Genomic DNA, 26448 nt, shown 5'->3' with positions numbered 1-26448 from the left:
ACCTGTGTCATAAAAAGATCAGAATGATTTGTGATTTAGCCCATTAATTATGTGGATACAAATGAGTGCTTCTCAAGTGTTTAAGTGTGCTTGAAAACCATTTGTTCAAGCAAAGGTAAACTTTAGCTCTGCCTGCCTGAATTATTCATTCATTCATTAAACAAATATTTATGTAGCACATGCTCTGTGCCAGGCCCTGTGCTAGGCTTGGGAGAAAGCAAAAATGACTCAGACATTGACCTTCTCCTCAGGAACCTTGTAAGCTAGTGAAGAAGGTGCATTTACAAATATCCATGGGATAATATCCTTGGAGAGTAATACAGAGAATAGAAAATAACACACAAACAACACTTAGCGCACTGCCCAGCACATAGTAAATGCTTAATAAATACTGAATTATCACATCATCATTGGTGGAGGGAGAGACCACTCTTAGTTGTAGGAATTAGCTGTTTTCTAAAGCAACTAAAATTTAATCTGGGCCTTGAATGATTAAAAAAAAATGTTGGAACATTTAAAGTTGGGAAAAATGTAGACAAAGAAAATAGCATCAGCAAAGATACCAAGGCAGAAAAATACGAAGAATGAACAGAGTACTCACTTCAGCTGGATTTTGTAATGTAGGTAGTGGTGACTGTAGTGCCTCCCAGACTGTTATGGTTCAAATGAGATAATAAATACAAAAATACTGTGTGATACATAAAATGATCTATTGAATGTGGTGGTGGCAGTGGTGTCATTAAAAGCCTTTGACCAGGGCAGTGACATGCTAAGAACCATGTTTGGGAGTTACCATGTGAAGAATGTATTAGAGAGGCAGCAGAAAGTAGAAAAGACCATTGAGAGTCATCTGGGTAAAAGGCAAAAGGAATGGAAAAGAAGGACATTTAAAAATCTTCTCATAGTCTCTCTCTGTATGTGTGGCATCACTAGTCTCCCAGGCACCAAGCTCCAGTTGTCATCTGTCTCATCGCTCTTCTCTGCACCCCAGATCTAATCTGCTATCACAGTCCATTGACTGGAAGGAACCTTAAAGTCACCTTAACCCAATCTTCCATTCAGATTTGAATTTCTCAAGTAACCTTATTCAGCCTATAGTTGAACATCTTCATTGATAGGAAACTCATTATTTACTAAGGGAGCCTGTTCTGCCATTGATCAGTTTTAATGCCTTAAAAGCCTCTCCTTCTACAGGCTGTGATTTGTCTCCCTAATGCTCCCTCCCAGCGCTGCCACTTGCTCCTTGGCAACACGCAGGCTGTCCTGACCCCGCTCTTCTCCCTCGGCTTCTCTGGCCTCACCCTCCCACGTGTTCTCCTTTACTTCTCTTTGCTCCAGTTCCTTTGGCCATGTAACAAATTACCCCAAAATTTAGTGGCATAAAACAACAATCTGTTAATCTCACAGATTCTGTGTGTCAAAAATTCTGTCAAAATACAGGGAGCACGGCTCATCTTTGTTCCACAGTGTCTGGGTCTCAGTGGGAGGACGTGAAGGCTGGAGGTCGGAGTCATCTGAGTGCTTGTTCACGCATTTGTGGTTCACACTGGCTGTTTGCTGGGGACCTTTCCATGTGGTCTCTCTGCACAGGCTAATCTGGGCTCCCTCACAGCGTGGTGGCAGGTTCCACGGAGAAGCATCCTGACCAGTGAGAGGGCCAGGTGGAAACTGTATCACTTTCTATAACCTAACCTCAGAAGTCACACAGTGTCCCCTCCACTGACATCACAGCAGTCACAGAGTCCCACTCAGCTTCAAAGGAAAGAGAAATAGACTTCATCTCTTCATGTGGAATATGAATGTTCTAGAAGAGCATATTGTACCAGAGATATTGCTGTGGTTATGTTTGAAAGACGCAGTCTGCCACATTCCAACCTCGTCTAGGGATAAGTGTGTTCCCACTCTCGCATTCTCATCGGTATCTGTTCTCTCTGCAGTCTCATACTTGGTGTTGTCACCTTTCTCCTGTCATCTTTTGCCACTGTCCTTGGACAAAGGGCTTGGCTTGATGGTTTGGGGAGATGGGGAATGAAGCATATATAATAGGACAAGCTAGTGGAACTAGGTGTGCTATTTTTATATGTATTGTGTCCCACTTTGTTCCAAAAGATTTGATATGACTTACAGAAATGTATACTTCAAAAAAATTTTTTTAAAGATGAAAAATTAGAATAAAAATAGATAGTAAAAAGTAAATCAAGCCAGAAGCAAGTAAAGTTCAGGCACAAACTATCTTCATAAACAAGGCCCTGATAGACGTTTCCTGTTGGAATTCCTACTGGCAGTTTCTACCAGGAACTTTTATTTAGTATGTCAGATTCTAAGCTCATTGACTTTCAACCAAAGTTGAAGTTTTCCTCCAAATTACCTTATTCTGCTCATGATTATAGTCATCTGCACAGATTCTTAAGACCCAAAACCTTAGTTATCTTTAACTTTTGTCTTTCAGAGTCCAATCCAGTCCTATCCAATTCAATCAAAAAATGCTTGCCTCAGAAAGAGGACACAGCACCTACTGTTTATACCTCATACTTGATATTTGTCTACTTCTAATTCTTTAGTTCTTTTGTCCTGATTATATGTTTTATGTCTTCCAATTAAAAGGTTTCACTAAGGAGAGAGACTAAATACCCAGACTGCTCCCTTCCAGGCACCTAGCAGCAGGCCAGAAATAAAACAAGAACTCGGGAAACAGCTGTGACTGGCAGTGTTAGCAAACACCAGTGTGTACCACTGACCTGCGCCAGCGCCCCATTTCCTGGCCTACTCTTGACGTAGGAGGAAGGGCTGCCCACATCTCATGTTCTTCCCCTAACATAAGAAGGAGGTGTCCAAGGCCTTCATGCTTTTAGCATGCCTTGCTGAGACCATTCCCCCTCTCTTCCTTCCATTGCTTTGGGAAATCTTTATTAATTACTGTTTACCGAGCACTTGTTATGTGCCAGACACTTCTCAAGTGATTAAGAATTCAGTGGTGCATGAAAAAAGTGCTCAATATCGTTAATTATCAAAGAAATGCAAATCAGAACTACAATGAGGTGTCACCTGACACCAGTCAGAATGGCCATCATTAAAAGTCCATGAATAATTAATGCTAGAGAGGGTGTGGAGAAAAGGGAACCCTTCTACACTGCTGGTGGGAATGCAGTTTGGTGCGGCCATTATAGAAAACAGTATGGAGATTCCTCAAGAAACTAAAAATAGACTTACCATATGATACAGCAATCCCACTCCTGGGCATATAGCCGGAGGGAACTCTATTTCAAAGAGATACATGCACCCCAGTGTTCGTATTAGCACTATATACAACAGCCAAGACTTGGAAGCAACCTACATGTCCCTCGATAGATGACTGGGAAAGCAGCTGTGGTATATTTATACAATGGAATACTACTCATCCATGAAAAAGAATAAAATAATGCCATTTGCAGCAACATGGATGGACCTGGAGATCATCATTCTAAGTGAAGTAAGCCAGAAAAATATCATATGATATCACTCATATGTGAAATCTAAAAAAAAAAAAAAGGAAAAGAAAGACACTGTTGAACTCAACTACAAAACAGAAATAGACTCACAGACATAGGTAAACAACTTATGGTTACCGAAGGCAAGTGGGTGGGAAGGGATAAATTTGGGAGTTTGAGATTTGCAATGTTAACCACTATATATAAAAATAAATTTAAAAAAACAAATTTCTTCTGTATAGCACAGGGAACTATATTCAATATCTTGTAATAACCTTTAATGAAAAAATATGAAAACAAATATATAAACAGAAAGGATCCAGTGGTGAACAAAACACCTGCTCTGTGGAACTTGCAGTCTAACAGGAGAAAAAGGTGACAAACCAACAAACAAATGATATAATTTTAGCTAGTGGTAGTGGCATGAGAAAATAAAGCAGGGTAATGTAGCAGAGTGACTTGAGCAGGGACTTCTGTAAATCGAACAGTCGGAGAAGCCTCTCTGGGGAGATGGCACTGAAGCTAAGAAGGAGCCAGCTCTGTAAAGACGGAAGGGGAGAATATTCTAGTTGAGCAGAATAGCAAGCTGATGATTCTCAAATATCTGACGTGGGTACGTACCAGAAACAGAGAAGGCAGGATGCTGGAACGTGATGAGTGCAAAAGTGCTAGGAGATGAAGTGAGAGAGTAAGGGCCAAGAGGTGAGGACAGAGAGGGTGGAAGTTCGCGTTTTATTCTAAGTGTGATGGGAAGCCCTTGGAGGATTTAAGCAGGAGACCAACGTGATCTGATTACTTAAAAAGCAGAAAGAGCACTTGTTTACTCTGTAGAGAATGGATTAGAAGGGCAAGAGTGGAATCCGGCAAGATCAGGCCGGAGGGAACTACACCACGCAGCCCGCACATGACAGGTTTGCCCTGTTACTCCCAGTTCCTCGCCCAGAAGTAACTGCTTTCACTTGGCAGCAACGCAGAGTCTCTGGCAGAGCTCCTTCAGCCTAACTGCCAAATGCTGAAGATAAGAGAAACACAAAATATCAGCTAAACTAGCCAAAATCAGCCTACGGCCCCTTGCTGTTTACAGTGACTATGAGAAAACTGAAGATGGAGAGGTCAGAAGTGTCCCGCCTGAGAGGCGTTCTTGGACAACAGCCCGTCACCTGCAGGAAGGTCTGGGACCCTGTGCTGTTCTCGGTCGTCTGGAGCTGCTGCATCTCTGCTCCTCCGTGCCCTTTCTTCCTTTCACCTTTGTTGTCCCAGGACTGTCCTGAGCCCATCACCTCTTTATCTTCCACTTTCTCGGGCCTCCATTCAGACTTCTGCCAGAGACCAGAATTTCTTCTTAGGGGCCTCACCCTTTACCTTCCACTCTCATGGGGTCCTCTTGTCTTCCTCTTTCTCCAGAGTGTTGTAGGTTGTTGAGCCCAAACAGCAAGAATGTCTGTTTTCACTGTCCATCACTGCTCTTCCCAGGAAGTTTTCCTTCTCAGAAGTTCCTCTTTGAGTTCTGCTGAAACTCATAACCAGGTACTTGGGGAAATCCAGGTATCAACCAGCCTCGCTCTACCTAATGTTCTCACTCATTAATTGCCCTTGTATTTTTCCTCTTCTCTGACCAAATTTCCAGACTATCTTACAGTGCTTACACATGCATCTCTGCCACCTTGAGTTTTCTCTTGCTCTCACATCTCCACTAAGTCACCCTCATTCCTTTCAACAGGGCTCCAAATTAGACCTCCATGAAGCAAGCTATTTTCAACATCTCCTGTATACATAAAGTGTAGATTGTGTGTGTGTGTGTGTGTGTGTGTGTGTGTGTGTGTAGGAGACAATAATTTTCAAAGTTGATTCACTTCTGTTCCTACACCCCAGAATAGAACAGAATCTTAGGCACCTTCCAGTCCCATGCCCAGCTGAGTTTTGAGTGCCCTCTGCCACTTCAGTGAACATGTTCCTCCTCTTATTTGCAGAATAGAAAAGAATGTAATACCTCACCCACAGCCCATTTAACTTTTGGGTATTGTAATTGTTAGAAATTTTCCCATAAATTTATCTAATATGTGTTTTTGGGTAACATCTCTGCTCTGAGATAATAAATAACAGTGTAATAACCTCTTCAGTTTGAAAATAACCTTTATATTCTCCAGTTCTGAGATAAATTTTGCAATTCCTTCAAATGTTTCTCAGGTGACATTGTTTCCAGATACTTCACCACACAAATCACTTTCCTTAGGAACTTTCTGATACATCGATGTCCTGAATGTAATGCTGCCTCCAGTACTGGACCCCATACCCCAAGAACAGTTGTTTAGTGCAGTGGAGCAGGAGAAACCTTTCCACTTGTGTCCACTGTACTTGTGTGAGCTCAGTCAAAATTAGATTAGGTTAATGAGGAATCAAGCAAGACTGTTTCTTCATTTAAACAGGGAGGCAGCTAATTTACTAAGTCTTCCCCCCCACCACTGAAAGCTATCTTCCAGTCCCCTCTCACTTCCCCTCTTCCCATCCTAAACATATGCAGTTAGTTTTTATAATCTAAAAATAGGCTTTAATAGTCATTTCTATAAATTTCACCCTTTTTTAGGCCTCATTTATTTTTCATTCAACTCTTTTATGTGTTACTTCCTCCTCCTTGAAACTATCCTTACTTAGCTTCTAGGACACCACACTCCCTAATTTTCCTCCTACCCCACTGGTTCCTATTTTTCAGTTTCCTTTGCTACTTTATTCTCATCTCCCCAACTTCTACATATTAGAGTATCCCAAGGCTCAATTTGCAGATTAATCTTTGTTCACTCACTAGATGATCTGGCTTTGAATACCCTCCGTGTATTGATGACTCCCAGATATCTCAGGCGCAGATCACTCCTCTGAACTCTGGCTTATGTATTTATTCATTTATTCAGCAAATGTCTATTCAGTGGCTACTCTATGTCAGATATTGTTCCAAGTCCTGGGGACAAAACAGACAAAATTCCCTACCCTTGGGAAATTCATTTTATCCAACTTCCAATCTAGTATCTTCACTTAGAGGTCCAGTAGGCATCTTGAATTTAACAAGCTTAAAGCTGAATTCCTTGTTTGTCCTTCCCAGACATGCTCTATCCACTGTCTTCCCCATTTCCATAAATGGCAGCTTCATTCTTTCAATTACTCAGGCCAAAACCATTAAGCCATTTTTCACTCTTCTTTTTCTCACACCTACATCCAGTCTATTAGGAAATCTTGTTGACTTTCCCTTCTGAATATTTTCAGAATCCAACCACTTCTTACCACATCCATGGCTATCATCCTGGTTCACCACCATAATCTCCCACTTGGATGACTGAAACAGTCTCCTAACTGACCTCTCTGCTTCTGCCTTGGCTCTTCTAAAAACTTTTAAACCAGTGAGCTGTAGTGATTATTTTTAAACCAAAGTCATATTACATCCCTTCTCTGCTCAAAACCTTAAAATGGTTTTCCATCTCATTCAGTAAAATCATTCTAATGTCCTTACAATAATCTACAAGACCCTACCCTGTCTTCTTCCTGTTTCCTCTCTGCCCTCATCCCCGATTATTCTTCCACTTACTTAACCTGCTGTAGGCACACTGGCCTTCTTGCCATTTCTTGAATATGTCATGCATGGTCCTGGCTTAAGCCTTAAGACTTGCTGCTCCTCTGCCAAAAACACTTTTGCTGCAGGCACCCACATGGCTTTCTTCCTCACTTTCTGTAGAATTCTGCTTAGGTAATACTTTAGAAAGGGATTCCTCAGCCACCCTATATAAAATAGCACCACCCCCCCATCTTCACTCCCTACCCATGTCCCCTGCTTCTCTAGAGAACTTAGCACACCTGCCATACTATATATTACATATTATATTTATTTGTTCATTATATCTCCTGCACTAACATGTAAGCTTTATGAGAAAAAGAATACAGATTTTATTTCTGAATCCCAGTGGCTAGAAAAGTGCTTGCCACAAAGTAGTTTCTCAGTAAATATTTGTTGAATAAATGACTCATGAATGACTAGGCCCCCTGTGGTAGGCAGAATAATGCCCTTTCTGAACATTCTACCCCAAAACAAAATACACATTCTTCTCAAGTGTACATGGGACATTTTCCAGGATAAAATACATACTAGGCCGCTAATTAAGTCTCAGTAGACTTTAAAAGATAGGCATCATACAAAATATCTTCTCTGACCATAACAAGATGAAGTAAGAAATCAATAATAAACCCAATCCAAAAATGGGCAGAAGACCTAAACGAGCAATCCTCCAAGGAAGACATACAAATGATCAATAGACACAAGAAAAAATGCTCAGTATCACTAATTATCAGAGAAATGCAAATCAAAGCTACAATGAGGTATCACCTCACACCAGTCAGAATGACCATAATTCAAAAGTCCACAAATGACAAATGCTGGAGAGGCTGTGGAGAAAAGGGAACCCTCCTACACTGCTGGTGGGAATGTAGTTTGGTGCAGCCACTGTGGAAAACAGTATGGAGATTCCTCAAAAGACTAGGAATAGATTTACCATATGACCCAGGAATCCCGCTCCTGGGCATATATCCAGAAGGAACCTTACTTCAAAATGACACCTGCACCCCAGTGTTCATAGCAGCACTATTTACAATAGCCAAGACATGGATACAGCCTAAATGTCCATCAACAGATGACTGGATAAAGAAGATGTGGTATATTTATATAATGGAATACTATTCAGCCATAAAAACCGACAACATAACGCCATTTGCAGCAACATGGATGCTCCTGGAGAATGTCATTCTAAGTGAAGTAAGCCAGAAAGAGAAAGAAAAATACCTTATGAGATCGCTCATATGTAGAATTTAAAAAAACAAACAAAAAACAAACAAAACAAAACATAAATACAAAACAGAAACAGACTCATAGACATAGAATAGAAATTTGTGGTTGCCAAGGGGTCACGGGGTGGGAAGGGATAGACTGTGATTTCAAAATGTAGACTAGATAAACAAGATTATACTGTATAGCACAGGGAAATATATACAAGATCTTATGGTAGCTCACAGAGAAAAAAATGTGACTTGGAATATATATATGTTCATGTATAATTGAAAAATTGGGCTCTACACTGGAATTTGACACAGCATTGTAAAATTATTATAAATCAATAAAAAATGTTTGAAAAGAGAAATCAATAATAAAAGTAAAACTAGAAAATTCACAAATTTGTGGAAATTAAAGCACTCTTAAAAAAATCATTCAAGAACTAAATCACAAAAGAGATTTGAAAATACTTATAGGTGAATGAAAATGAAAACACAGCATATCAAAACTTACAGCTAAAAACAGCTAACAAAATGGCAATAAGTACATACCTATCAATAATTACTTTAAATGTAAATGGACTAAATGCTCCAATCAAAAGATATTGAGTGGCCGAATGGATTAAAAAACAAGATCCATATATATGCTACCTACAAGAGACTCACTTTAGATCTAAAGACACACACAGACTGAAAAGTGAGGATTTAGAAAAAGGTATTCCATGCAAATGGAAATCAAAAGAAAGATGGGGTAGAAATGCTTATATCAGACAAGACAGACTTTAAAACAGGCTATACTAAGAGACAAAGAGGGACATCACACAATGATCAAGGATCAATCCAAGAAGAAGATATAACAATTGCAAATACATATGCACCCAAGATAGGAGCACATCAATACATAAAGCAAATATTAATGGATATAAAAGGAGAAATTGACAGTAACACAGTAATAGTAGGGGATTTTAACACCCCACTTTCATCAATAGACAAATCATCCTGACAGAAGTCAATAAGGAAACACTGGCCTTAAATGAGAAATTAGACCAAATAGACATAAATATAAAGAAGATTTCATCCAAAAGCAGCAGAATACACATTCTTTAAAAGTGTACATGGAACATTCTCCAGGATAGATCATATACTAGACCACAAAACAAGTCTCAGTAAATTTAAGAAAACTGAATTCATATCAGGCATCTTTTTTGACCAAAACGCTATGAGACTAGAAATCAAAGAAGAAATTTTAAAAATACCCAGAGACAAATGAAAACAAAAACACAATGATCCAAAATCTGTGAGACCCAGCAAAAGCAGTTCTAAAAGGGAAGTTAATAGTGATACAAGCTTACCTCAGAAAACAAGAAAAACCTCAAACAAACAACCTAGCCTTTTGCCTAATGGAACTACAAAAAGAACAGACAAACAAAATTCAAAATTAGTAGATGGAAAGAAATCATAAAAATAAGAGCAGAAATCAATGAAGTAGAGGCTAAAAAAAAAAAATAGAAAAGCTTTTCCTCTAATATCAGAACAAGGCAAGGATGCCCACTTCTGCCACTTCTATTCAACATAGTACTGGAAGTTCTAAACAAAGCAATTAAGTGAGGAAAAGAACTAAAATTCATCTAAAATGAAAGGGAAGAAGGAAGATTTTCTATTTGCAGATGATATGATCTTACATTGTAGAAAACCCCAAAGATTCCACCTAAAAAACTGTTAAAACTAATGATTGAATTCAGTGAAGCAGCAGAATACAAAGTCAGCTAACTCATAACAATCAGTGGCATTTTTATACACGTAACAATGAACCATCTGAAGACGAAATTATGAAAACAGTTCTACTTACGGTAGCATCAAAAGGAAAACTTAAGAATTAGCTTAACCAGGAAGGTGAAAGAGTTGTACGATGAAAAGTACAAAACATTGCCAAAAGAAATTAAAGAAGGCATACATTGGAAATACATCCCATGTTCATGGATTACAAGACTCAAGATTCCTGCGATGTCATTACTACCCAAAGCAATCTATATAGATTCCTTGCAATCCCTCTCAAAATCCCAATGGCTTTTTTTTTTTTCAAAAATAGAAAAAAACCCATCCTAAAATTCATATGGAATCTCAGGGGACCCCCCAAATAGCCAAAACAGTCTTGAAAAAGAAGAACAAAGTGGGAGGACTCACACTTCCTCATTTCAAAACTTACTACAAAGATACAGTAATCAAAATAGTGTGATATTGACATAAAGACAGATGTCTATAGCAATGGAATAGAGTAGAGAGCCCAGACTTAAACCCTTGTATAGGTAGTGAAATGATTTTGACAAGGGTTCCAAGACCATTGAATAGGAAAGGACAGCCTCTTCAACAAATGGTACTGGAGAAACTGGATATCCATAAGCAAAAGAATGAAACTGAACATTTACCTTAACATCATAACTTGAAATGGATCAGAAACCTAAATGTAAGACCTAAAACTTTTAAACTCTTAGAAGGAAACATAGGGCAAAAGCTTCATGACATTGAAGTTAGCAGTGATTTCTTTGGAAATGACTACCAGAGGCATAGGCAAATGAAAAGTAGACAGACTACATGGAAATTTTTTTGATTTGTGCATCTAAAGATAATATCAGCAGAGTAAAGGAGTAACCCAAAGAATGGGAGAAAATATTTGCAAGTCATATATCTGATAAGTTCCTGATTAATATCCAGGAACTATGGAAAACTCCTAAAATTCAGCAACAAACAGCTCAATTAAAAAGTGGGCAAAAGCCTTAAATAAACATTTCTCCAGAGAAGATATACAAAAGGTCAATAAGCACCTGAAAAAATGTTCAACATCATTGATCATAGGGAAATGCAAATCAAAACTACAATGAGATATATCCCCTCACACCCATTAGGATGCCTACTGAAAAAAGAAAAAAAAAAGCTTTGGTGAGGATGTGGAGAAATTGGAGCACTTACGCATTGTTGGTGGGAATGTAAAATAGGACAGCTGCTGTGGGAAATGTTATGGCAGTTACTCAAAAAATTAAAAATAGAATCACCATATGATCAAGCCGTTCTACTTCTGGATGTATATTGAGAAGAATTAGGAGCAGGATCTTGAAGACATGTTTTTATACTCATGTTCATAGCAGCATTATTCACGGTAGCTAGAAATGGAAGCAACCCAAGTGTCCATCAGTGGATGAATGGATAAACAAAATTTGTTATATACATATAGTGGAATATTATTCAGTCTTAAAAGAAAGGAAATTCTGTCATGTGCTACATCATGGATGAACCTTGAGGACATTATGCTATGTGAAATAATCCAGTCACAAAAAACCAAATAGTGTATAATGATTTCACTTGTATAATTTACTTAGAGTAGTCAGAATCATGGAAACAAAGTAAAATGGTGCTTGCTGGGGGGAGGGGGAATGGAAAGTTACTGTTTAATGAGTATAACAGAGTTTCAGCTTTACAGGATGGAGATGGTTGGTAGTAATGGTTGCACAGTATGTTTAATACTATTGAACTGTACACTTAAAAATAGTTAAGGGGGTAAATTTTGTGTGTATGTTACCACAATAAAAAAAAGCCATGGGTTGGGGGATAATGCCCTGCCAAAGATATTTATACCCTAATCCTCAGAACCTACAAATAAATACAAATGTAAACCTCACATGGCAGAAGGGATTTTGCAGAAATGATTAAGGATCCTGAGACTGGGAGAGTAGCCTGGATTATCCAGGTGGGCCCAGCGTAATCACAGAGGTCCTTGTGAATGAAAGAGGGAAGCAGGAAAGTCAGCGTTAGAGGGACTTGAAGACACTGTGCTGCTGGCTTTGAAGACAGAGGAAGGGGCTGAAAGCCAAGGAATGGAACCCTACTCTAGATATTGTAAAAGGCAAGGAAATAAATTTGCCCCTACAGCCTCCAGGAGGAACACAGCTTGGTAACACTTTAATTTTAGCCCAGGATACTTATTTTGGATTTCTGACCCCCAGAACCATAAGAGAATAAATTTGTGTTGTTTTGAACAGCTAGCTTGTGATAATCTTTCCAGCGGCAGTAGGAAACTGACGCATCTCCTACCCCTACTAGTCTGTAACCTCCTCTAGGACAGGGGCCTGGTCTTCCTGGACTTTGCACATCATGGGTGGTCACTGTTCCTCGAGTACGGGTACTTTGGCTTTTTAAATGAGAGCATATGACAGATCATCATGTCCCTTTTGCTCACTGCAAAGCCTGATGAATGATGATATTACCGTTTGCAGGTCAGCTTTCTCAGTACGTGAGAGCCCACTACTGGAATACCTCTCTAAGAAATAATTCACTTCTCCTTGAGCAGTGAAGTTCACATCCATCATTGGGAGAGACAGTGGCTTAATCCCACCCACTCCCAGCACTAGGCAGACCTTTGAGTGAATCTGGATTCAGAGGCTAAAATGGGAGATTCTGACAAGGTGCCTCAGGGATTCCAGATCTAAGGGAGGGAACAAAGCCAAAATCCAAGAAGCTGGGAGAACAGTCTGCAAGATCACCAGCACTAAGCAGATCAGGATGGACGTTACCAAGCCAGAAGTCTGGGACACAAGGATGCCAGAGCAAACAAGCCAGAAACAAATGGGAAAAGGGGGTTATACTGTCTGGGGCTGTCACAGCTGCCTTTTTGGACCAGATAAGGTCTGGTACGTAAGTAATTTAAAATACCAAAGATGGCGTGGATAACACTTGATTCATGCTCACAAATCATTGCTTTTTTTGCCCAGCTATCCTATCCTTAAAAGCAGAGTAGAGTTTTCAGAACTGTGCAGGAGTGTTGACGACTCAGTTAGTTTTTCTGATTGAATCTAGCTTTTAATAAACAGAAATGAACATGCCACTAAGACCTCTAGTCCTAGAGACCAAAGAGAAACACTGCAAAATCCAGTAAAATTCAGAAGATCTCAGAGTGTAATATACAAAAGGTTTCAGATCTGATTTTTCATATCTTCTGTGTATTTTTAAAAGAAAACTTTTTATAACTTGTGCCTGATATGAATAAGGCCTTTTACTTTTTTATTATAAACATTTAGGCTTAAAGTGATTATAGCTGACATTTAAGACCAACAGGAGCCAGGGGCCTGTTCATGGACAAATTATCTGTATTTCAAACTAAATCAAAAGTAAACATTCTCTCTTAAGTCCCTTCAGGTCTACATTAGTCCTGTGGAAGCCAAATGCAGCAGACAAGCCCTCCCCCTCCCTTCCACCCTCTGCGTTCTGTAGGATCATTTTAAAGTGAATCATCTTTTCCATGAAGCTATATTATACACAATTTTGAACTATTTCCACATCTGAGTTCTTGAATGCTAATTTAATTGATTTTTCTGAGTCAGCATTTTTATTTCATCAGAAGAATACTGCAAAAGATCCTGAAATGTGTTGTTTTATAGTTTAGTAGTTCCCTAAATAGGGTGGGGTGCAGAGAGGAGGAACTCTTCTCATGGCTTTCACTTGCTTTTTAAAATTTTTTTGAAGAAGTAATAGCATTTATTTAATAAGTGTTTAAAAAGATTAGCTATTATAAAGTGTTCTAAATGATAAAGCTGTATTCCTGAATATCTGCATTTGAATATGCTGATAATCAGTTTAAAAACAACACAGGCAGTAAGGAGGAGGTCCCCATTCTGAAATCACAGAGCAGTAAAACTGCTGTCACCAGCAATGATGTCACTCACCCCCAAGGTTCTGAAAGCCTATTAGAAATTAGCTTTAGGGAGAAATGTCTTCTGACTTGTCATTGGTTCTAAAAGGCAGTCAGTGTTAAACAAACACAGACCCCTTTTTGGAACCTGTATCATAAACTCAGACACATTAATCTCTAGTCAGGGTCTGACCCCTAACTCAGGGCTATAATGGAAGGAAGGAGGGAACAGCCAGCGGACATTAGCTAACAGTTTGTGTAAAGGTTCAGATGTGCCTATAAGCAAATAAATATCATTTATGAACTTTTTTTTTTTTTACTGAGTCCCATAAGACAAGAAGTGGTCTCTCCATGATGATACAAAATTACATTACAGTCTCTGTGTACTTTGTTTAACAGTGTTCAGTTAATCTGAAAATTTGATTTAAGAGAAGGCTTGGAGGCAGAAGAAGAGGTCACCTCCTGTTTGGCCTGGTTGTTTTGGTCTTTAGACAAAGCACTGCCTTTAAGAGAGTCAAAAGTTCTTGGTGGTACCCCTGCCTTTGCCACCAACAAACGTGTATGACCTAAAATATCTCACTGACTCTCTCTAGGTCTCATTTGCTTCGCGTGTGCAGTGGGGAGAACGATACTTTCTCCACCAACTATGAAGAGCTGAGACTGAGACGAGGTGAAAGATGTGAATGCACTTAGCAGGCCCTGCCGTGCAAATGAGACGACAGTATTTCAGAAGGGCTGCTTCCTTGAGATGAGATCAAGCATGCAGTATCATCCCACGCCCTCAGCAATGTCAGAAGTAGTGCACCTTCCGGAAGTAAACGCTTACCGTGGTTATGAACAAAACTCTTCTTCCATGCAGTTAGCAAATTAAAATGAATAAAATAATCCCTTTAGAAAAAAATTATGGATTAGAAAACCAGACATGATACTAGAAACTTGCCAGCCAGCACTTTCAAATTCTTATTTAATTAGTGGCTTCTCTTCAGTGCTCCTGGGCAAGTTAAAGACATAAGCATAGATCGTTCATGCCTCTCTCCCATTGTAGATTCCAGCCGAAAGAACCAAAACAACAATAACGACAACAAAAATAGGGGGAAACCTGTGTCAGGGTTACAAGTAGGGAAGGGCGTCATCCCGTGGCAGAAACATAAAGATGCTTCTGCTCAGGATCGTGCAGATCGTACCAGATTGAAGGGAGAGACGCTGAGCAGGGACTTGTAACGTCCCTTCCTGAGAAAAAGCTGCCTCCCCTGACGGAAGGTGACTGGCCCACTTGGAACAACACTGGGAGACCTGAGGATGTGCACAGTGGTTAGAACACATGACTACAGCAGCTGCAGACCTAACATTCAGATTCAGACCCAGTGGAGAAAAAGTGAGGGCTTCTTTCCAAGCATTTCGGCAGAAGAATCTCCCTCCGTTCCATTCTCTCTGGCATGACATGCGCCATCCCTGAACCATGCTGAGCAGTCAGAGAGAAAATGTGCCCCTCACCATGGGCCTACGCACCCTTAAGCCAGCGTGAATGGGAAGGGGCCCACCTGGAACACCTTGGCCCTGAGAAGGGGAGAGGTGTTTCCTCAGAGAGAAACCCAGGTACAGTTTCCAGGGGTAAAAAGGGTGAATAAATGATTGGCAGCCACAGTTACTAAAGCTGCAGACTCTTGGTCACTCGATGCCTCGTGTATACCTGAGTTCAGGAGTGAGGTGGACTAGGCAAACACTTGCCTTTCCTATTGATTTTGGGAATTCGTGTGCCACTGACATTGCTCTGGCTCCTCCACAGCACTGGCTGCCCCCGTGGCCAGGCTGACTTCACGGTGGTTTGTGAGAAGCTAATCCAGCACTGGCTTGTCCTTAGGAGTCTGGCCCCTCTGACCTGTCCTGCCAGTACGCCTTGAGGATGGACCTGTGCCTTCAGAGGCAGTTGCAGAATCTCCCTGTCACAGTATACCAACACGCGACTCGGGTTTTGAGGCCTCATGCTTTCCTGGTAACTGCCTCCCCTGAGAAGATTGCCCTGTGTGTCCAGAAAGGAAGCCATGGTGTTTTTGATTTCTGAGTCCCAACAGTTCTCATGGACTCTGCCCCGTTCCCCCAGACCTAGAAGCTCAGTGCAGCGGGGCTACCGAGGCTGCACAGGGCCCAGAGGCCGGTGGCGCTCCGCCCCGGCTGCAGGATGCTTGCCGGCCACTGCTCCAGCCGGGCAGCTGGGTCTCCCAGCGGGAGAAAGGGGCGAGCCGCGGTGCGCTGGGGCGGGGAGGGCTGCACTTACTCCTGGAGGTTTCCTGTTACCTTACTGCACAGCTCAGATGGTTTGTTTTTAACGGTCTGCTTGTCTTGTTCCATCTGACCTATAAAAATGCTAACATCCTTTAAGATTTCTCTTCAAGACTTGAATGTTTCTTTGTCAGGTCACACAGCATATTTGACAACAATCGCCAGGATCCCACAGGACTGACCGCTGCTCTTCAGGCCACAGACCTGGCCGGAGTTCTGCATATGCTCTACTGTGTCCTCTTCCACGGAACAGTCTCAGACCCTGGTGCCACCAGTCCCAAGGAGAGTTACGCTCAGAACACAGTCCAAGTGGCCATTCAGAGTTTACGTTTCTTCAACAGCTTTGCAGCTCTTGATCTGCCTGCTTTTCAGGTACCAGGCATTGGTTAACCATCCACAAGTTAATAATTTTCTGTAGATATGATGTGAGGTTCTTCTGGGTTGGGGCATAAGGAATAAGCTACAATAAAGGGAATTATAAAAATACTATTTATTAAGCTGCTAATTACAGGAATTGTACTAGGTGCTCTACATATGCTTTCTCATCTATTCTCATGACTATCCTATAAAATATTACTATACCCATTTTACAGGTGGAAAAGCTGGCAGTTAAGTAATTTGCCCAGAGTTACGTGTGGCTGAGCCCGGCCATGATTCTATGACCCCAAAGCCTATGCCACAATACTAGTTATAAATCTTCTGTCTTGATTTCTTTAGAAAAGGCATTATCATCCTATCAACATTTAAATATTAAGAAAAGTAATGGTTTCTTACGTAAGTGGAACCAGAATTAGATAAATTGTTTTGATTGAGAAGACTTTCTATGGATGATTTAACTGACTTGCGGCCAGTGTGAAGCGCATGTGTAGTTAAGTGTGCAAAGCCTGTAAGGTAAGGTTTATAGCTAAAGAAAGAAACCCTGCTTTATGCTGTAACACCAGTCTGTCAGCTTAGAAACAGATTTTTTTCATGTAGGAAATTTAATTTTCAAAACCATTGAACCTTTGGAGCAGAGCAACCCCCAAGGAGTAGACTTTCTCTTTCAGTTTATTAACTGTCAAGTGATTTCATTAAAAAAGGAACAAACTTGGCAGATGATGAACTCATAATTTAGATGAATTGCTTTGCTCAAAGGGAAAAAGGTTATAGAGATACAAATGTATGAAAACAGTGGTCGTCAGCCATAGTGGGATGGAAGAAACACTTCTGTTTTGCAGCTGATGACAGGTGTGCAGTTCTTGTCTTCTTGGCAGTCCCCTCACAACTAGAAATTAGTGAGTTGTATCATTGGATTCAGTATCTTTCAAGTCTGTAGATTAGTTCATCCACCACAAGAACAGAAATCTCTTCCTTAAGGTTAATGCTCTTCAGTTTTCAAAGCATTTGAGCTAGCTTTAGGTGGTACCTACCCAATATGTAAAATTCTGAGAGTTTATAGCCACACCTAAGACAGGAGATACCTGCTTCAGAAAATGCCAGTGGTTCTTGCGTCTGGGTTGAACATTTCTATTTTATGAAGACCCAAGTGCATTCTGTTCTGTCCAGAAACAGCTTGGGAATAAAGACATGCTCATTTTATGTCCTCAGAATGTGGAGGCCAGCAATCTGCCCATCAGCTAGGTCCAACTAGAGTGATTTGTTACCAGGGATTATGAAAAGCAAATACTTAAAAAATATCCCTTAGTTTGTAGTTTTATGGGTCTTCTGACCAGGATTATGTTGCTGCAGGGGGCTCCACATCACACACAAGCATTTATGCTAAGTCAGCCCTTCTGTCGTCCACTCTTGAGTGTCAGGGGTCCCAGGTCCCTGCTCCCCTCACCCTCCCATGAGCTCACAGCCTGTGCAGCCTCGCTCAAAAGAAGCACCACTGAACTCCAGCCAGTCTGCTCCCTAGTGGCCTTCAGGCACAGTGGCCAATAATGTTAGAAAAATTGTAAGTCTGTTTCTGTAACCCTTTATGCCAAACTAAGATAAAAACCAAGGTTTCTCTTCTCCAGCTCCATGCTTCAAAATATTAGCCCTTATTTGAGCCACATTTGCCGCAACCACAGGAAAAACACCAGGATGACTCAAGAGTATCGAAGCCATTCTTAGAGTGAAATGCCCCGCCTCCCAAGTGGAAGGTCCTTTCTTGGCAGGTTCTTAGCATCCTAACAGTTCTCCAGTACCTTTGCTTCTTTCTTCTCTCTCCTTCCTGTAGCTCCATGTTTTTCTTATTTTTCCTGTTTTTTGTTTTTTTTTTTTTTTTGGATCCCCGTTCTGACTCTCCTGTTATTTTATTTTAGTCAATTTTACCGTCAGTCATTGTTTCTCATTCTTTCCCCATCATTTCCAGGTACCCTTTTCCCCTTAGCCAGTGCACAGGCCAGGAAAGGACCTGCAGGGACCTTCCTCCTGGCTCCCATCCCTTTGGTGCCTAACGTTCAGCACTTGTTCTTCTCTTACTCTTCATCAGCGTGTGTAGGGACCCAAATGCCTAGAATTTCTAGCATCAGGGCCTTTAATACATGTACCAACGATTACCTTATTGTTCCAGTTACTTTTATACATTTGAAAAACAAACTTAGTGGGGTAAACAACAGCTTTTCTGTTATGATTGCAGATTCTGTGGGTGCAGAATTCAGGCAGGGCCTGTCACAGTGGGGGTGGCTTGTCACTGCTCCACGTTGTAGGTCTTCACCTGAGGGGCTCGAATGCCTGGGGTTGGGGGTGGGGGTGGGGGCAGAGAGGAGGGGCAGGTTGACTCAAATAGCTGGGAGCTGAAATTATCTGGAGGCTGCTTCACTATCTGGGGATAGTTTTATGCCTGGGGTTACTCAAAGTCTAGGTTCACCAAGAGCTATTGGCCAGAGGCTCTACATGTGGCTTCTCTGTGTGACTCGGGCTTCTCAGAACATCATGGTGTCTGGGTTCTGAGTAGGAGGGTCCTGAGAGGAAGTTTCCAGAAAACAGATGTTCCAAGAGAACCAGACAGGAACTGCATGGCTTTTTGTGACCTGGCCTCAGAAGTCATATAGTTACATATCAACAGTACTCTATTGGTTAAGTCAGTCCTAAGCCTTCCAGATTAAAGAGGAGCAGACATAGCCCCCATCTCTCAATGGGAGGACCGTCAAAGATTCATATTCATTTTTGTAACCACTGCACTCTATATATCAAGCTAAAGCAAAACATCTGTCCACACAGACATCGTTATGTAAATAGACATCTAATCATGCACGCAGAGCTCAAGAAAATACCACACAAATACACAGTATTTACACTGTAAAGCAATAGGTGAGTTTAGGAGAAAAGTACCATTCTTATGCTAGGTATGGTCGGAGAAACTTAGTTCTAGTTCCTCAAAACAACTTACTTTCAAAAGTGAGGTTTCAGGAACTGTGTTTATAAAGGGCAGAAAAAGAGATTTTAGGTGCAGCATGGGTCTGACCTTAGAAAAAATCTGGGAGACAGTTTATGAATTGCCCTGGGAGGATCAAAGGAACTGATGAAGAAAATTGAAATGAGATAAATTTTCTGAAACGCTGAGGAGTTGGACAAGACAGTGTAAGACTTGTTGATGGTTTGGGTCCCGATGCATCACAAGAATGTAGAGCTGTTACAGAGAAGCATCCTCATCCAGACCTCTGGGTCTGCAGTCGGACTGACCTGACTTTGAGCCGTCATACTACCAAGTTGTATGACCTTAGACAAGCCATTTGAACCCTTTAGAATCAGTTCCCATCTGTAAAATAGAGACTAAAAAACATGTAACTCACAAGTCTGAAGATTAAATGAGACATAAAGGCACTGTGCTAGCTAGCACATAGTAGGCCCTTAGGTAATGTGAACTGACTCAGCTTCTGAAGGTGAAGAATTTACCTAAACCATCTTGCAGATGGTGAGTCAAAAAGTTAAGTTTTTGATGCAACATTCCCAGTGCTCCTGCACCCTTCTCCAAAGCCATAAACCTGTGTGACCTTTTGTGTGAGAATTCATCACACAGTAGTAGCAAAAGGTTATCCATTAGAATTTTTTTAACTGGTTCCATTTCATTGTATACTAATAAGGCTGTCAAAATATTTTTCTCCCTTCAGCAAAGAGTCTGACTTCACTTTGAATTCATATCGGCACAGATGGCCTTGAGATCCCGGATATTGTATATTGCATTCACTGTGACAGTTTTTACAATTGAAGGTGGTCTCAAGAAACAAATCAATGTACTGACTTGGCAATTAATTCTGGCTAAAAAGGAAATATAGTTTCCTTGAAAAATTGGCTTAATTTTTATATTCAAACTTACATGCCCCTTGACCTGCTCTTATCAGTGAAGGTTAAACAGAGGGCACTGGGTCACAGCATGCTGGACGCAACTAATTAAATAAGGGCTGAGCTGAGAAGGTGTCACTACTTGATTTAAAGGAGCAAGGCCGTCCTGAAGTCTCTTTGGGGCTTGAAAAACATTTTGTCTCAGTGTAATGAAACCAAGACAGAAGGCACTCTTAAAATTTAGCAGTAATTTGGTTTCAGCAGTATTCACTAAAGGGACTGTGTTTCACCCGCTGTTAGGCAGAGTGATTTCATTGAAACTTCTGAGCTGCAACGTATCTGACCTGGTTCAAGCCAGCCAAGACCTCAGATCAAGAAATGAGTTTAAAACGCTGCCTTTTCCCACAGGCGGGCAGTGGTGCTTCATTCCAGTGTGGGCTGCAAGTGTATTCTGTGGGCTTCGCCTCTCCCCTTTGCCCTCCTGTCGCTCTGTCTGTTTGACATGTTTATTAAATAGAAGCTGCAGGCTGCGCAGACAGACGCAGGCTCTCCTCCCGCGTTGCCCACCGCCAGCAGCCCTTTGCCTGTCTTGAGAAAGGATCCCAGAAGCCTTGTGGCTGAGGGGGCTTCGTGGTTTGTTTGTTTTTTTGAGGGGGGGTTGGTTGTTGGGGGTTTTTTCACATTCTTCGGGGAGCTTTGAGTTTATAGAGCTGGCTGAACAATAACTAGTTGTTATTTATGTTTCTTTTCTGTTTGAATGTAAGTAGATAATTAGAATTGTATTTTTATCCCTGTATACAAGAAAATATTTTCTCCTTCAGAAAAAAAAAATATTGGAAGTTAGCTAAATAGTAGATTTACAGGTGAATTTTAGTATTTTTTTTTATTTTTCCAGATTTTCTACAGTGAGACTGTGCAATGAGAAAAAAATAACATTAAAATGAAATAAATACACATACTTTAGGTGAGCATCTAGATCTACACAGTACAGGCATTTAGTTTGCTGTGCTCTATTTTGTCTTTTTTTTTTCAAGTTAAACATAGCATTTATCGTGGTCATTTATTAGAGCAAGAATCCCCAAAGTGAACTGCCAAGCATCGTGCTCTAGAGATCCCATAGGCCTTCCCGGCACCGGGGCAGAGAGTGCGCAGGGCCCGGTCTTGCTTTGTGATTTGCAGCCCTGGCTCTCCCTGGGCTGGGGGTTCTAACTGCTCCTTGTCTTTGTCAGTCTATCATAGGGGCGGAGGGCTTGTCCCTTGCATTCCGGCACATCGCCAGCTCCCTACTGGGCCACTGCAGCCAAGTCTCCTGTGAAAGCCTCCTTCATGAGGTCATCGTCTGTGTGGGCTACTTCACTGTCAGCCACCCAGATAACCAGGTAAGAGGCCCAGGAGGGTTCCTTCCATTGCTTCCCCAGCACGGAGAGTGTGAGGTATTGGAGTGAGAAAAGGCAGGCTAGCCTGCTGGAACCCATCTGTCCTGTGTGAGGCCCTCTCGCCAGGCTCCGGGGCTGTGTCTCTGACTTCTTCTCCCCAAAGAGATTTGATCAGCACTAGACCAGCTCGACAGCCTCCTCTTAGAGATATCAAAATAAAATGTTTTTAATAAAATACTCTTCTTAAGCAACACAGAAGCATCTGCTCCCTTACCACACCGATTCTGATGCTTTATTCATACATTTTTTGTTTTGATGAGATTGATTGCATCTTTCATCTTGGGTCACTTTGCAGATAGCGTTAGAGTCTGGTGCTTTATGAAACTGCTCTTGGCCCTTGGTTCTGCCTAGGTGCTTACGAGGCTTCCGATGGTGTTGGAGGGGAGCCCAGGAAGGCAGGATGTGAGTTTCACCCCCTTGAATCACCCAGATTAGTTTTGCTTTTAACTATTTTGATTATTTGGTTTCTGATCAGGATTTCATTTGTAAATAGGGTTTTGTTGCTTTAAAAAGTTGGGAAATCTGTGTTACAGATTTTATTTTAAAAATAATAGTGAAGCACTTTATTTCTAAAAACAGGTATGGCATAAGTAATGTGTCAAATTGTAATTCCTGACAGCCTCATTTATCTAAAGCCTCCTACTCAGCAACCTTAATTATGTGGTTTACAGCTGAGAAAAAGGCCTCTGGACAACCCTTAAGCCTCACTCTAAGCTACTCATTTTTTTAAACAAATCTCTAGGTGTGCTTACCAGGTTTGTTAGCCCACAGTCAACAAGAGCAGGGCAGGAGCCGGGCAGCAGCCAGGGTGCAGTGCCAGAGCCAAACACAAGGTGAGAGCTGCACAGGCGGAGCGGAGGCTGCCTACCGGCCAGGAGAGAGAGGACAGAAAAAGTAAGACACGCCCCTGATCCCAGAAACTGTGGCCGTCTGGCGTCCAGGGGACGCTAAGCCCCGGGTTTTCCCCCAGGTGATTGCTGATGCCCCCAGTGCTGGCCCTGAGTGAGCAGGGAGACAAAATGTATGTTCTGTCCATTCCCTTTAAGAAGGTTGAGGAACATGCAGTCCATTCTAGAAAGATTTCCATGATTAAAATACAGGAAATGTGGACCCTTACCGGAATAAGTGTTGTACGTAGAAAAACTCCCCCTTCGCAGACCTGGTCGCCAGGAAGGCGGATCTTTCTCACGTCCCACCTCGGGAGCGCTCGGGCAGCGCTCTCCCCTGGCCAGCACCCTGGGTCCTGACACTTTGTCCTTTCTGCGGACGGACGGGGTGGCAGATTCCAGGGTCTCTAAAAGCTCCTCAGGGAAGGAAAGTTGAGGGAAATTGCCTATGTGGTTTTCTTTTCTTCGTATGTAACCATTTGACCTACTGAATTGCATTTCATTTACCTCTAAAAGCTTGTTTTTATTTTTCTGATTACAAAAGTGTTTCTTACTGATCATGAGAAAGATAGTCAAGTATAAAGAAGGAGGTGGAGTCACAGTCACCCCTGATCTCACTGTCTGAGATGGCCACTGCTACCGATTTGACAGGTCCCTTGCTGTCTGTTTTCTGTGAATATTTTTTGCCAGTTAATATTATTGAGATATAATTGACATATAACACTGTATTAGTTTTAAGTGTACAATATGATTTTTTAATATATTTATATGTTACAAAACGATTAGCACAGTAAATTTAGCTACCATCATCTCACATAGTTCAATTTTTTTCCTTGTGATGAGAACCTTTAAGATCTACTCTCAGCAACTTTCAAATATACAGTGCAGTTTTAACTTTAATCACCATGCTGTACATCATATCCCCAGAACTTATTTATCTTTTAACTGGAAGTTTTTGCCTTTGACACCTTAACCCATTTTACCCACTCCCCACCCCTCGATGAATATTTTTACATTGTTGAATCATATTTTATATATATATATACTTCTATTCTGCTTTATATACTTAACATTATATCAGAATCATTCTTTGTGAATATCCTTTTTAATGGCTACATGGCTTTATCTTGTATAGACAGCCCATGGTTTACCTAACAGTTTCCTCCTTTATACTTAAGTCATTTACCATTTATCATGACACTATCTACTGCACTTGTAAAGAGTTGAGTAATTTGTGTGTGTAATAATATTTTGCTGTAACAGTTCTACAGCAGAAAGTTCAGTTCCTTCAGCGCATCCATGTTTAGAGGTGGTTTGAAACTCTCTGCTTAAACCAACTCAGTTGTGATGAATTTACTGAACTCAGAATTGTGCGAGGTTTCAAAGTTCTTCTGCATGCCAGATCCCAGACTAATCCTCTCCTGTAGATAAAACACATGCTGTAAGTATCTCTGCGCTCATCAGAGTGAATGGGAAATGGGTCGGGGGAACTGGTATTTGGAAATGGCGTGTTGCAACTGACCTGGACCTGATGGCAAAGTAGCAACTGGGCATGCTGGGACAAGAAAGAAGCAGATGAAATGGGCAGAGAGAGCAGTAAGCAGCACAAGGAGGAGACAGAGACCCTATGGTTTTTCAGTTGGGAAAGACGATACAGTGGGGCTTAGAGGTCATTGCTGAGAGGTGAGTTCACTACAAGAAAGAAATCAGAAAAGTTTAAAAAAAAAAAAAAAGCCAACCTCCTTTCTCAACACCTTGCCTCCCGGAAGGACTGAGTACTGACTGGACGTCCGCTTCTGATCTGGGGGAAGGGCAGAGGAGCCCGTTCAGTCCTGGGGAAGTTGCTGGAATGTAACAATCTGTGCACAGAAAGAATATAAAAAGTAGAGAAGTAAGAAACTGATAGAAATAATGTAATTGTCAAACACTGAGACAGTGCACCTTATAAAGACACTGTCTCTAAGTGCCACCTCTGGTATTTGTAGAATTCTTCACACTGCTCATCTCTTGTCTCTTGGACCTCACTAGCAATTCCTTGAAGCTGTAAGTGCAGGAGTCACTCCTGCCTCACAGACAGGAAAGGAGTGAGGCGTCAGAGAGGTGAAGTAAGCCCCCTGAAACGACCAAGAATTGCTAAAAGACCAGGACTAGAGCCCAGGTCTTGCAAAGCCTAACTTGGTGTGCTTTTCATTTCACATTATTTAAGAAGGTGTGTCACAGGCCCCCTCTACCAGTGATCTCTGAAGCATTTCTTGGGTGGGGGTGGGAGGTGTAGAAAATGATGCCTATTTACCAAGACAGTACATTGAGAAGCTGCTACTCTGCAAGTCTGAATGCTCACTGGGAAGTTTCTGGAACGTATCTGTATGCCTTACTTGGGGACGGCTCATAAAGATCCTGGGAAAGTGTAAATGAGTATGTTTTATAAGCACAGAGTGGAACACAGTCCAGGAAATAGAAGGCCTAGGTTCTAACCTCGGCTCTGTCACCAGCTCCAGGACCCTGGATAAGTCATTCTCCCTCCTGAAGCCTGAGTATTTTTGACCATACAAAGAGGGGGATTGGTTCTGGAGATGCGGAGCGGTGATGGTTGCACAATATTGTGAATGCATTTAATACCATTGAATGGTAGGCTTAAAATGGTTAAAATGGTAAATTATATGTTATATGTATTTTACCACAATGAAAAAAAAGTTAAAAAAAAAAAAAGAAGAAGAAGTGGATTGTACTGGATAATCTCCCCTTTGAGCTCCATGAGTCTATGTTATTTTAAAGACTGAGATTAGAACCACAGACCAGCACTCTGATCTAGTGGGGAACATATTGGGGTTTTTTAGACCCTTCTTGACCTACTCGGGCTCTTTTAGCACCAGATGGCTTCGTGAGCTGCCTGCCCACTCCATGGCAGCTCATCCTTAAAAGCTGAGTACTCCTGGGCTCTGCTATCTTACGAGCAGAGACTGGCAGGTGAGATGTCAGGTGCCTTGCTCTGTGAGGCCATCTCTAGCCACAGTCATTTCACCTGCACCAAAAGGCTGTGCTCGGTAGCTGTGGCTGAGCTCCACACCCGTCGGTGGTATGGTAAGGGCAGAATCGGGGAAGTAGCCTTAAGCTTGCTAAATGATAACTGCTCATATCCCAGTAGGACTTGGGCGTTTTCTACAACTAAAAAGCTGACTGTTTATTTTCATTCCAAATCCCCTTTCTTCTCCCTCCAAAACCCAGTAACCTGCTGAGTACGAGTTTGCTGAGGGAAGTGGAAATGCAGTTTTAAGCTCTCATGCCAGTTTCGATCAGTTTCCTGGAGCCTCCATCCTGGAAGGGTTCTAAGATAGCTAGTTCTGCTCCCTCACATTCTCATAGATGGAGAAACTGAGGCTCAGGGGAGGAAAGGGAATTGCCCAGCAAGAGCTGACAGAGCCCGGCCTCCTGATTGGCAGTGCCCTTTCCACTTCACTTCTGTTTTGATGAAAGTAAATTTATTTAACCTCGTGCCAATTTCTTTAAATCAGAGGAATTTCAGAGGAGAAATTCATTTAATGTTTCTGTGTCATTAGTCAGAAGTCATGTTAATTTTCAGGGCCTGTTTGTCCACAGAGGATCCTTTATTTCCTGCTAGGGAAACAGCTTGTGTCTTTATA

The 26448-nt window shown here is 41.5% G+C and overlaps 1 protein-coding gene across 4 annotated transcripts in view; it reads left to right on the top strand.

Moving 5' to 3' along the window:
- The window catches only part of SCAPER (S-phase cyclin A associated protein in the ER), a 258514-nt gene that overhangs the window by 209223 nt on the left and 22843 nt on the right, over positions 1–26448 (top strand). For 3 of the 4 annotated variants that reach the window (XM_031440769.2, XM_031440770.2, XM_031440766.2), the window contains 2 exons: positions 16368–16605; positions 21714–21863. In XM_031440769.2, coding sequence (XP_031296629.1) covers positions 16368–16605; positions 21714–21863 — 388 coding nt within the window. Of the gene's footprint in view, positions 1–14546; positions 15545–16367; positions 16606–21713; positions 21864–26448 lie in introns of those variants that run through there. The other variant, XM_031440771.2, reaches the window with a different exon arrangement.

The sequence above is a fragment of the Camelus dromedarius genome, chromosome 29, assembly GCF_036321535.1.
Source record: "Camelus dromedarius isolate mCamDro1 chromosome 29, mCamDro1.pat, whole genome shotgun sequence".
In the NCBI taxonomy this organism is placed as follows: domain Eukaryota; kingdom Metazoa; phylum Chordata; class Mammalia; order Artiodactyla; family Camelidae; genus Camelus; species Camelus dromedarius.
This window is presented reverse-complemented; position numbering and strand designations above follow the sequence as displayed.